Below are 13,333 nucleotides of genomic sequence, written 5' to 3' on the forward strand. Positions count from 1 at the left end.
TATTGGGGATTGTATGCATATGAATGATTTTATTTGGTTTCTGCACGGTTAAATAAGTTAGGCTACATTAAGTTTTGTTTCTGCGCAGTGCGAGTTTTTAAGCAAGCAATCTACGCTTGCAGTTTCAGCAGAGGGTTGAAGAAGCGCATTGAGTGTTCCCATAATTCCATGCGAGTTGATGTTAATGTAGTAGCCTAATATTAGATTACCCTGGCCTGCAGGCTGTTAATAAAATAATTTTTAATGTTTTCACATGTAATGGGTCCTATTTAGTCGTGTGTTTTTTTATTTGAAATTGTAATCTGTAACTACTAAACTACTTCAGTGCCTCAGGCCCTTTGCATAAACAATTGAAGTCACCCTTAATGTGTATTGCATGTATCAGAGCTAATTCATTCTGGGCCATAGTTTTCCGGGATGGGGCCCGCGTAGCGCTCTCGCACCTGGGCCCACCACTGGTTTGTTACGCCACTGTCCCGTAGCCTATATTTTAATTTAACATCTTTAATGGTAAGAGATCGCACAGGGATGGATAATGAGCGGTTGTTTAAGATTAAATTACAATGCCAGACACCTTCAGATATGAGAGACCCCCTCAGGTTTTTGACTTTGTTGCTTTCATGGGAGCCAGTCCCATGGGAGCTCCCACGTAATTCGAGCCCTGGCCGGACAAATAAAGGCAGGTTCCCATATTTCCCTATACCATACCAGCAATTGCCATCAGTCCATCAGCACTAGAAGACATTGCTTCGATTTAAGTCAATGAAATAACACCTCTTCTTGATATTTTATTATATTGTTGGTTGGATTAATAAAGTCGTTTTCCTACCATGGGTCTCCAACACACGTTCTCAAGCTCATTGTCTTGCCGCCCCTTTCGAGCTAATTGCCAGAGGCTGAAGCCTACATTTAATTGTTGCGTGACTCAAGGCATTCCAGCCTACGAATTTAATAAAAAGTAGCCTACTAAATCATGCATAATTAAACAATAACTCAATTTAGGCTACTTGGCTACGCAAAAAGGTTTCTATTACAGCACAACCCCTATTCAATGAATGGCTGCCTTGTGTCGCAATAAACAGCGGTGAAAATCCCGACACTTTTTCAACTGCATGAAACATAACAGTGAACCATCAAATATCTCCCAGAGTTCAGTGCCCATCAGTCCCAACATTTAGCAATATAATCAAACAGTCCAAAAGTAAATTAGATCCCAAACCAAACCGAAAATGTTATGCTTTTGATGGTCTACCAGTATGCCGCTCCAAACGAAAAGCATCTCTAATGATGGTTGTTAGTAGACAAACTGGCTTCAGATATCCAACAGAGTGAATATGAGAGTGTGCAGTCTTACAGTACTGTAGATGGCTGTGGTTAGTGATGTGATGCTGTTAATGGGGAGTTTTACATAGTTAGCGCAAACCCTATAGGTTATTATTTATTTAGCGTATATAAGGCTTTTTTTCCTTATCAAAACTGAGGGGGACGACGGCTGTCTCTTCAGCACTGCGTGGGACACATCCCCCACGTCCCCCGTGCCTCCTGCGCCCCGGACTGTATTAGTTGTTAGTTTGTGCTTTCACTCCCTTTTCACTTAACAAAACCCATATTTTGTCAGCCATTGTCAGGGGTCAAACCCAAGGCGCCTACAATTCTAAATCTAATCAGACCCCCTTTTGTGAGTTTTTCTACCTCACTGCATCTGTCAAGTTCGCACAGGGCCTCGCACCCCCTTGCGACGGCCCTGCAGCTCCTCCTAAGACAGCGAGGAAAAAGTTAAAATACGCGATAAACCCGGGAAAAGTTGACAGGTTTGTTTCGGTCCCGGTGATTACAGTATTTGTGAAATTGTGCAAACGACAGCCTTTTCAAGGCATTTCAAGGAAGGAGTCGTAGCATGCAAGCTCCCAAATTGACCCAGTAGCCTACAGAAGGCATCAATAGCCTAAATTGTTGGGACTGGGGAGGGTCATGCGTTTTTTCTCAATCACTTGGAGGGTCATAGAAAAATTTCTTGCTGGGAGGGTCAAGTGATAAATTTTTATGCTTCACTGCCCCGCTAAATACAGATGGAACGTATTGTAGTAGGTAATACAACATATGAATACTAAACAGACACATGCATCATTTGAAATTATATAAAAAGCAGATTTTTCACACCACACGATGGTAATTCATTTCAATATCTCAAATTTTCCAGGGCACCTCCTGGAGCATTAGGGCCCTGGGCAGGTGCCCGCTTTGCCCATGCGTTATTCCAGCAGCAGCAACAAGCAGAGATTTTATGTTGTTCTCATAGGCAATCCCACCGATGCCGCCATGAAATATTAATGGACGACAACAATGAATAGGCCTACTAGGATGGAATTCCAACACAACTTTACTTCATGTTCTGCTCATGGCTATAGGCTACTCACTCCAGTGCATCACTTGTATTACTCTGCCATACATAACCTTGTCCTGTTTAACATACCAACACTGAGATCCAGCATTAAACACAGAAAAATGTGAGAAAAGCTATCAGTATTACAATATCACCTAGCTATTGCTAATAGGTGGCAGTTGCCATATCAAGTAGGCTTACTACCTCATTTAGACTTCCAATGGTGTATTGCCATTCACAATGTTTAGTAATAATATATAATAGCATGTAATTGTATGTGTGTGTGTGGTTTTTGTTTAGGATGTTCAATTTCTTTTCCATAATGGCCTGTTTAATAGAATTTGTCCTTGTCCACGTGTCTTGTTCCATGGTGTGCATTTTTATGCTTTAGCCTAGGCTACTTTAGGCTACTCAAAACTCCAGCTGTAGGGGTGGGGGGCTCAACTACACGTTCGCTGTTGGCCGAAAGGATACTGTCTGTCTAAAGCTGAATCAGCATATTTAATATTTAATTGAATCAGTATATAAAATATATTATATTTGCTGTAAAAAACAATTTACCGGTAAAATAGTTCCTCCTGTAGCTGGACCAATCAATAAATCAAACCCCTTCTTTAGCTGACCTACCACCTGTTGATACGCCCCCCTAAATTCATTAGGCACATTGTCATTGGTCGGCTTTCCTACGGCAAGCTTGCCTAAAAACGTCATCCATTCTGTTTCCCACGCGGACCAAAAGACAGACAAACACGGTCAGAAAGGAAACCCCATAGACAGTAAAAGGGAAACCCGCTTTTGCTTTCATAAATCTGTAAGTAGGTATTTGTGAGTAGGCCTACTGGTGATCATTTGTGTTTGACTCGTACATGTTCTTATCGGGGGAATGCACAGATATGGTGCATATCGTTTGTACATATCGCCTTTGAGGTGCTAACTAAAATAGCAGATGAAGCAGCTAACGTTAATGTTACCGAATGATTGAGTAAACCCTAAAGAGGCAACGTTTAGCCTTTAAGTTAACACAACTAATAACTTTTGCCCAGTCGCTACCATTCAGGCTTCTTTCACAGAATGATCAATTTCTCTGTTGAGACAAAAAAAAAATCGTATTTAAACGTGATGATAGCGGAGTACAATTTATGTTAACATTAACGTTAGTTACTCAGAATCTGTTCCCGTTAACATTAACGTTACTACTACAAAACATTAACATCAACGTTACTCATTGGCAGTGATCGATGTTGCTTCACACAACACCGCATATTATTCTCAGAATATTTATTTTCATTTCAGTGCCCCCTAAAATGATGCTAACGTCAAACGAATCAAACAAGCCCTACTAATTATTACTTTATTGTAACTTTATTGTAGCCTAAGTTTCGGTCAGATGACCATCATCAGGCAATTACCTGACGTTGCAAATTAAAAGTTACAATTGCAAATGAAAACCCTGTGCGGGAGCATAATTTTCTGTTACTGAAATGTCCATTTTCTGATCGCTGTTTTTTTTCTACTACAAAAATGTAAACAAGCACACAACTAAAAGTTAACATAACTTGCAGCTTGTTACTTGCATCAATATGGAAGTTTTAGCCTAGATGAAAAATAATGAGATTGTCATTGCTTTTCAAGTGCCACCAATATAGAATATGATTTTCAGTTGAACTGTGCGATGTTGTTATTGAAAACCCAGAGGTATCTGTTCTCTTGCATTTCAGGTTGAGCTCCGTGGCAAAGACCACAATAGAAAAAGATGTCTAAAGGAACCGTGGTCTTAGCATACAGTGGAGGACTGGACACATCTTGTATCCTTGTGTGGCTCAAGGAGCAAGGCTATGATGTCATCGCTTACTTGGTATGACCACTACATAAACAATTACAATAGGTACAGTTTAGATTTAAGAATCTATAAGATGCCTAATATATAAAGAGCAATGGCAGTTTGTTTTTTTAAAAGTGCTAGTATATAGAAATTATACTATAAAGAAAAGCTCAGGATTCTTCCTTTTAATGCCACACGTTTCTCTTCAGTGTCACAAGAAATTAAATTTAGACTCGGGTAGCCATACATCATCTGGAATCTGGACCCATTGTACTGTACTGTAGTTCTCAGACCTTACATTTTCTGACTCACAGCTTTCAGTGTTAGAGTTGCATTTTTTCCACACACACGTTTTCCATCAATAGCTTAGCCTTCAATGTCAAAAGTGATATGATTGATACATACCATGCTTAATTGGCACAAACAAATGTAGCTGAAATAAACATTATCAGAGGCTACAACTTTTATGTCTTCCACTGAAGCAGAAAGGTTAGGCAACTTCATGACATGTAGTGAAGGTGACAGGTGGGTATTGTGTGGTCAGGCGGACGTGGAAAGGGGGAGATTAACTGCTTGTGCTGGGCTTGACGAACCCCTGACCTGAGTTTGGCTTGGTGGTGGAATCTGCTTGCAGTGCACTTTACCCCCTCTGTCTGCTCTGAACATAGTATGGCAAATGAAAAGGGGGTGGGGTAGGATTGGCATCAAAATGCAACCTACTGCCAGTTTTGGGTGTAACCATTTTCATATAGGTTAATTATTGTTACCTTACCTTAGTCCCCCCCCCCCCCCCTAAACTATAGTCTAAAGTGCTTGAAAGCATATTTTTACTCTACTTTTGCTCTTCCTGGAGTCTGTAAAATGATTCTTTTGTCATTTTTATTTTTCAGTAATTTGATCAAGGTGATATTTTTGTGTAATATCAACGGGTTTAGAATGGTTGCCATGACCATGCCAATGCTTGATCATATTTACATTCAAGTGGAGCCCATGTGGGGATGTGACGGTATACTACTTTGTGATTGGATAAAGAGAGCGATAAAAGGCACAATGAGAGAGGTTCCTTTCTCCCTCTTGAAAGATTTGTATTGCATTAATCCCAGTGGCATGTCAGGCCTCAAATTGAGTTGTGACTGAGGATTATATTGAGCACAGTTGTGGGAGATCACAATGAAAAACCTGATGGAGTGTTGGGCCCCAGGGAAAACAAAAGGGAAGTAATATCTCTGGAATGCTACGATAGGAATATCAGTAGCTTTGAGGAATCTGGAATGTTGAGTCAGAATTATTAGCATGTTATTACATGTTGTTGTGTACATCATAACATCCCATGGAGCCAAAACATGCACTTTATGTAATATGTTGTATTAATTCACCTACTTTAACCAGTTTGCTACTAGAAGGCATAATGAATGCTTTACTGAAGACATAAGACAGCTTGTGTATTAAGATCATAACGTTTATTTTTAGTTTCAGTTCAGTTCAGTTAACTTTATTGTCCCAAAGAGAAACTTGTCTCGCAGTCAGGTACACATAAATAGCACAAGATACACAAAGACACAAGATGGGGAAAAAAGACACAGGTTAATATATAAGTTAAGAAAGTTAGGAAGCTGTCTTATCAATCTATGTTTCTGACAAATGATCATCAGAATAGTTTATGTGCAATAAAGCAAAATTGTGCATATTTAGCAGGTGTATTGCACTAGGCAGTGTTTCCCAGAGCATTGAATTCCATTTGTGGTGGTTGGTTTGCAGAATTAACCTGAATGCAACAGTTTTTAACAAATTAGCACAGCGTGGGTTATGATGCTAACCAGATTCAAGCACAATTTAGTACAACCTGGAAAATCATTGTGTGGTGGCCACTGGCCAGTGTTGATATTGTGGTGGGCCGCCACAAATAAGTCAATGTATGGGAAACACTGCTAGGAATAAAAGAGTTTTTTGTACTATTTGACCTTTAGTGGACTCTTTTGTACTCTTAATCTCCGGCCTGAGGGAAGAGCTTCAAATGAACAGTGAAGGGGATGATTTTTACAGTCCAATATAGACCTTGCCTTCTGGATGACCTGCTTCTCATAAATGGTCAGCAAGGACAACTGACCATTTATGAGTTTGTATTCGGCTCAGTGGTGCTGCCTGTGAGGGTTTTCTGATTGCATCCTACATGGGAAAGATTATACTCCATGTATTCAGTGAGAACTGTATTTTATGAGCATGGTTGCTTTTGAAAGTTTACAATAGTGGACTATGTTTGCTGGATTTGACAATGGTCTCTACATTTCACATGACCCTCCAGTGCGTACAACTTTGTGAACCTCTACAAAAGATACTTACTGTCACTGATATCCAAATAAGTAGAAAGCTCCCGCACACTATCTTCATTTGCAATTGTACCTTTATTTTAACTTTATTGTAGCCTAAGTTTCGGTCAGATGACCATCATCAGGCAATTGCAACGTTTGTCAATGAACGACACCAACGCACATGAACAGAATCTCTGCGTGGTTGAACGTGGTTGAACACGCACATGAACAGAATCTCCGCATGTTCTTCGCTTTATTCAGACATGAGCTCATTTACATAATGTCCGTCGGAAATACTAGGAGGGGAGTAGTGTAAGATAGTGTAAGCCGGCTAATGTTCAGTTATGTTGTTCAGATCTACGGCCCAACCGCTTGATATCCGCAGAACATCCAGACTTACACCTATGTCTGAAAGCAGCTATAGTAGTTCATAGTACCCTCAGTATTACTTTTTTTGTGCATGCAGTACAAACTTTTAATGGCCTAGTCATACTGAGAACTTATTTGCCATCCATCCTACAACATTTGGGCAAACAAGGAATGCTATTTTTTTAGATATTAGCACCTAAACATGACTCAAGATAAGGCATTTTTGAGAGTATAAACTAAAACCAATCAAAAAGATTGGAATTGAACAAAAACATGTTACAGATGTTTTGGGACCTATACATTATGTAGACAAACTTTGAGGAAAATCTTAGACAGTTTGGCAGACATTTTCTTGGACTCTGTCTGATTTGACACAGAATCACCCAGTAGTGTATTTTCAGTTGGCTTCAGCTATGGCTTCATATTATTCCAAAGTACTGACAGGAATATTTATTTTGATTTAGATAATGCGATAATGAGTAACAGTTCGAAGAGTATTTGGTTAATGCTAAAAAATGTGGCTAGCTAACTGCTCAATCAGGTCTGCTAGGCAAGGACCATTGGACGCTCTCTGAATTTCAATGGGAGTGAGTCAGTCAGCAGAGGTTACGTAACGAGTCCAGACTGCCAGCCTTTCCCTTGACCTCCTGTGTAGGGCTCCTTTCTTCCCGCCAGACATGCGGTCCATTGAACTGGAACCAAATTAAACAGGATCCAAATCTCATTTGATTTGATTATCCTCTCTGGATAATTCACAGATCATATTAATAACTAGTTTTAACCCGTTTGTGGGTTTTGTTTTGCCATTGAGATGCAGAGGTTATTTGTAATAATCTTATTAAGGCTTGTCTGTGGAACTGGAAAGAGGGCTGTGCTTCATATCCCTTGGGACAAATCAACTTAAATCAATAAATAGTGGACAACAAGCTCTTGGTATGCATTAGGTTGTTATGACTGCTTTGTTATGTAATCATCAAAGAAAAAAAGCATCTCTGCATTGGTCTAAACAGTAAGTGCCTCTCCAGCAACGAGCTAATCATTGCTGTGCTTATTCCATGCAACAGGCCAACATTGGGCAGGACGAGGACTTTGAGGCTGCACAGAAGAAAGCTGAGAGTCTAGGGGCAAAAAAGGTGAGTGCCACGTGTTCTTAAGAAGAGGGAAAAGGCCACAGCAGACTGTGAACCCCCACCATAAAAAAAAAAATCTTAAAAGGTCGGGATATGAATTTGAATGTTAACATTCCCCGTGAATAGGGTACCCTGAAAATCAATGCATTTTTGTTTGTTGGGAGGTTGGGGTTATGATATTGGTTGTGTGTTCCCCTGGAAGAGACCCACTATAGGAATATAATACCAGGGAAGGGCAGTATTTATGATACATGTATTTAAAATATGTATTTAAAATATAATTGTAATATGTTTAATTGAGTTGTAGAAAATGGCTTTGTATTTTTGTAGTTTCAGAATACTGCCAAATATTTTTGGTAAAATCAATATCTTTGATGTGATGACATCATAAAAGTGCAAAACAATGAATGTAGCCTCTGACTGATGCTCACCTAGTAATTTGCCCAGACTTGATGTGATCAGAATATTGAGATTCAGGAAGATGATCCAGTGCAAGATTAACAGTAAGTTGCTCACAGAGTAACATGTAGGTTGCTCACACACACAATACACTACCGCTCTCACACCAACCCACTCAATCAACCACATGGTTATAGGTGTGGCTCACCCACACCTATAAGTTTGACTGTTTTTGGTAGAACGTTGGAACACCTTGGACTGTGAACGTTGGAACACCTTGGACTGTGATGTCTATGTCTCCTCCAAAACTGATGATACACCTTTCTGAGCAATGTTGTTGGGCAATATTCCTGAGTATTATTGTTCTGGCAAGGTCTCTTTGATATCGGGCCTTTTTTTTTTTCTTTAGAGCTGTAAGCATCAGGAGGCAAATTAAAATGATCATCTAATCAGAACACATAGAACACATAAAACAGGTTATGTGGTTGCCCTGCAACATTCCTAAAATTTTTTTTTTTTTTTAAATTGCACTGTGCCTATTTACAAGGGCATTGTTCCCACCTCTTTTGGGGCCTACCATCAAATGTTGGACCTCTGTAGAAAGCTGAGAACCTGTAGTTTTCATAGGAAACAGTCAAAATAACAGTTACAGAGGCTAGAATATAGTTTTTTCTTTCTGCCGGATTACATCTCTGAACTGACCACATTTCAGCCCTCTAGGTCACTTGATATCACTTAGAAACAATCAATCAATATAGAATGAAAATACGAGTGCTTTAGACCATTATTTACCAAGGTATGCTCATGCGTTTTGTAAAATGCCTATGGAAACTCCCCATAGGACTTTTGGTTATCCAAAATGCATACTGGCAATCAAATGCTTACTGCACATGAACCCCTTTGTGTAAAGCATAATCCTGGTCCCAAATTAAAGGTAACACTTTGAGGTTTCTTGTGGACTATTTAGATTGTATGTCAGGTGTTCTGATATAGACTGACTACACAAAATGAATAATTACAAAAAAAGTCTCTATTTTTGCATTTACTTTGTGTGTGTATAAGATAGACTATACATCTGTACAACTAATATTGGATAATACAACATGAAGATTCAATTTCTATGGGTTCTTGTGAATATTTCAGTACCCAATATGTTGCATCTACTTATTGTGCTGCAGCTATACTGCAGCCAGAGGTCAGGGTAGCACCAGAAGCGGAGGGGGGGGGGGAGGGGGGCATTTTGGATCAAATTTAATTGAGACATAATAAGATTAATCTGAGAATGTAAAGCACTATACAGTAGGGGTGGGCGATATATATCGTCTGCGATAATATCGTGATTGTTGTTTTAACGATGTGCAAATTTACATTATCGAGTATTTAAATTACTTATGGGAAAATAACATCCGAAATCAGGCATTGAAACCTCATACATTCACTAAATCCAGGAGGTGTATGAGAGAAGCCCCTGGCTAATGCAGAGCATGTGTCACATGATCGCTAGTGGGTCCACGTTGTCACATGCACGCCTAATGTTTATTTTGTGCAGCTAGACTACTTTGTAAATGGACTGAAGTTTGGTCTAAATATCTACGTTTATCGATTATGCTAACCATTAGCATCTCTATGGGATTTCTCATATACATTAGCCATAAGCTAACGCATTAGTTTCTATTCTGTAACTTGGAATGCTAACCTACATGATTGCTCTTAAACAAAACATCGAAGGAAATAACTGAGATGCACTCTGTCCTAAGTAAAGGTTTTTGAAAGGAACTTCAGACTTTCTCATGTCATTGCCACACACTCTAGTGGGGGCAGAATTAGAATGTGTGACAATGCATTGGTTGATTTGGTTAAAAAGTCACAGGTTAGGTTATTGGTATTGTATTGATGCTACTTATAAATAATGAGCTGTAAAGCGAAATATTTTAAAGGATATCGACTAATTATCATTATCGTCAAAATCACAAAAAATATCGAGATATTATTTTTTGTCCATATCGCCCACCCCTACTATACAGATTGTACATGAAAAAAGTTGTCATTTTTGGATTCCCAAGAGTCAAAGCTTTCAAATGGTGTTTAACATTACTATGCTACATAGCAATATGGTGCATACAATTGATTTAGAATGTTGGTGGGGGAGGGGTGTTACTGTCCTGACGGCGGGACACTGAACACTATGCGGTTTTAATCAGAGTTTCCGCTTGAAAAAAATGTTGAGAGGTTTCGTTTTCCGGACATTTTGATGATATGCCGGTCAAATATCCTATTATCGCTTAATTAGTCAAGTTGAGGAAAACTGGAGACAGGCTATGTAGCTTAAAGAATTACATAATCAGGCTGTATAGAATGCAACATGTTCATTAGCCTAAATTAAACATGCTTAACTAGTGTCATTATAAAGATATAGCCAGTCTCTACTCTCTATGCTGTTTTCATGGACAGCAAGAATCCACTTCGTTCATTGTTTTAAATACATTGTTTGTTGCTGCTACCCACGGTATCTCCATTGGCTCAACAATTTTGCTCAGATGCGCACACACATTGAATGAGCGCTACCCTCTAATGCTATGCCTCTTTATTTGATAAAGTAAACACTAAATTAAGAAATATCTCCTATTCTGGAAAACGTTTAGTTTATTTTTCTTTTTGGTCCGCGGTTCTGCGGACCAGCAATCTCCTCGTCGAGGAGGCCCTAACCCTGCAGATCATAGACAGAGAAAGCATGCAGTGTCCAGTGTAGCCATGGGTCTGTCTACATGGAGAATGACCAATGTCTGGTACGGCCGCACCCCCTGCAACTCCACTTCCAACGTCACTGATTCCGACAGATACGCCCGACACTTCTGCTTTTTCTCTGGTGGAGGTGGAGCTGACCGGACATCTGAGGCTTCAGGCATTACCAATTTATCATCATCAATCGCGTCTGGCCTCTAAAAAACTTTTAAGGCTAGTCTGCGTGGTCCTGGCCATATTTAAACCGTTAATCACTCATTTGTTTGTTGTTTAACAGACGTTTTAAGTGTGCACTTTCTATTTGAAATGCAACATGCGTGTTGTTTAATAACTCTCAAATGGTAGAGCCTGTTCCTTTAAAACATAGCCAAAGGACGTATTCTTGCTTTAGTATAGGCCTATTCTCAAATTCAGATCGTGTTAGGGGGGACGTGATTATTAACCAATTTCAATCGGACAATTTGACCGGAGAGATTTAATTTTGTCGGACATTTCTTTTTTTTTCTGGCCAATGTCCGGCAATTACCGGACAAATGAAACCCTGCCCTTAATTCTCTGTATTAATTTCAGCGTAGCATGAGTTTGAAGCCATTATTTTAAGGTAAAATAACTGCCTTGGATTAAGCCCACATTCTGTGGCTCTCAATAGGTTATTTTGTACCACTTGACAAGTTCAGTTATGACTTTGTGAGTGAGAGTACCGTATTTCCTGGACTATAAGTCACACTTTTTTCATAGTTTGGCTTTATAGTCAGGCGCGACTTATATATGAAAATATATATAATTGAACATGTTTTTAAATGTTTATTCATATTAACTGACATGAACCCTACATGAAACATTACCATCTACAGCTGTGTGAGAGCGCTCTACAGTAGGCTTGTGGAATGAGATCGTTAGCTTGGCTTGCGACAAGTAAGACATTTTTTCGGTGGGTTTGGGGATGTCAGCCTCGGGAAAATGTATTAAATATAATGTAAATGCACTAGTTCTGCACACTTTCAGTCAGATATTAGTGCTTGCACTATGCCTGAAACACATGGGCATACCTAAATCCTCAAATTATGGCTGGGATTCTATTTATAGCCGGGCCTCAGATTCGTACAAATAAAGGCCAGTAATAATTTCCTACATTGTTTCGATTTAACTCCTAAAAGAGCTTTTCTTAATATTTTATATTGTTGGTTGGTTTAATATTGTTGCTAATGAAAAGTTGTTGTCCTACACCATGGGTCTCCAACACGTCGCTCAGTCGCTTGCCGCCCCCTTCTGAGCTTGCCAGAGGCTGAAGCAGTAGCCTACATTTAAACACAATGTTGCTGTGAGGCATTCCAGCCTACGAATTTTATAAAACTAAATCATGCATAATTAAAAAAATAACTCAATTTAGGCTATTGTAGACCTACATATTTGGCTATACACAATAAGGTTTCCAAGTTGGTGTACGGTCACTAAATGTACACATAAATTATTTTATTGTAAGGCCCCCCATGAACGAAAGTTCACAAAACTTGGCATGCATTTGGAGGGTGTCATAATGATCCTACACTTTCAATTTCGTGCAGTTTTGACCATGTCAGCCAGAGATATTGTGATGAAAACACCAAATGTTTTGCTTTTTAATTTTTAACTAGGTGGCACTATACATGAAATAAGTGGTAATAGGATGGGTTGACATGCCCCCTTAAGACCAACATACAAAAAAAAGGTGGACCTCCTAGGCCCTACGGTTCTCGAGATATTCACAGAAAACTGTCTCCGGCCACCTACAGTACAGGCCAGTTGGTGTATAGTAACATAAATTAATTTATTATGTGGCCCCCCATGAACGGAATTCCACAAAACTTGGCGTGCATACAGAGGGTGTCATAATGATCCTACACTTCCAATTTCGTGCAGTTTTGACTGTTAGGTCACAGATACCTGCAATTACAACACCTCATTTTTACTTTTTTGTGTTTAACTAGGTGGCGCTATACATGAAATGAGTGGTTATGGAATGGGTTGACATGGCCCCTTGAGATCAACATACAAAAAAAAATGGTCCTCCTAAACCCCACGGTTTTCGAGATATTCACAGAAAACTGTGTCTGCCCTACCCTCCTTTCGGGGGGTGCAGTCCAGCGGGGGGGCTACAGATTAAAACGAAAAACAATGGTTCCATGCTATCCATGTGGGG

The 13,333-nt window shown here is 39.5% G+C and overlaps 1 protein-coding gene across 1 annotated transcript in view; it reads left to right on the plus strand.

The window, feature by feature from the left end:
* Positions 1-3,109: 3,109 nt before the first annotated feature.
* Positions 3,110-13,333, plus strand: part of ass1 (argininosuccinate synthase 1) — a 52,460-nt gene continuing 42,236 nt past the window's right edge. The window contains exons 1-3 of the mRNA XM_076283264.1: positions 3,110-3,194; positions 4,102-4,238; positions 7,948-8,016. Of these exons, the coding sequence (XP_076139379.1) occupies positions 4,137-4,238; positions 7,948-8,016 (171 nt within the window). The 5' untranslated portion in view covers positions 3,110-3,194; positions 4,102-4,136. The remainder of the gene's footprint in view (positions 3,195-4,101; positions 4,239-7,947; positions 8,017-13,333) is intronic.

This window comes from Alosa pseudoharengus, unplaced genomic scaffold (assembly GCF_046254945.1).
Source record: "Alosa pseudoharengus isolate Yale_2024_CS ecotype anadromous, Long Island Sound unplaced genomic scaffold, YU_APseudo_1.1 YU_APseudo_1.1_scf_14, whole genome shotgun sequence".
NCBI lineage: Eukaryota > Metazoa > Chordata > Actinopteri > Clupeiformes > Clupeidae > Alosa > Alosa pseudoharengus.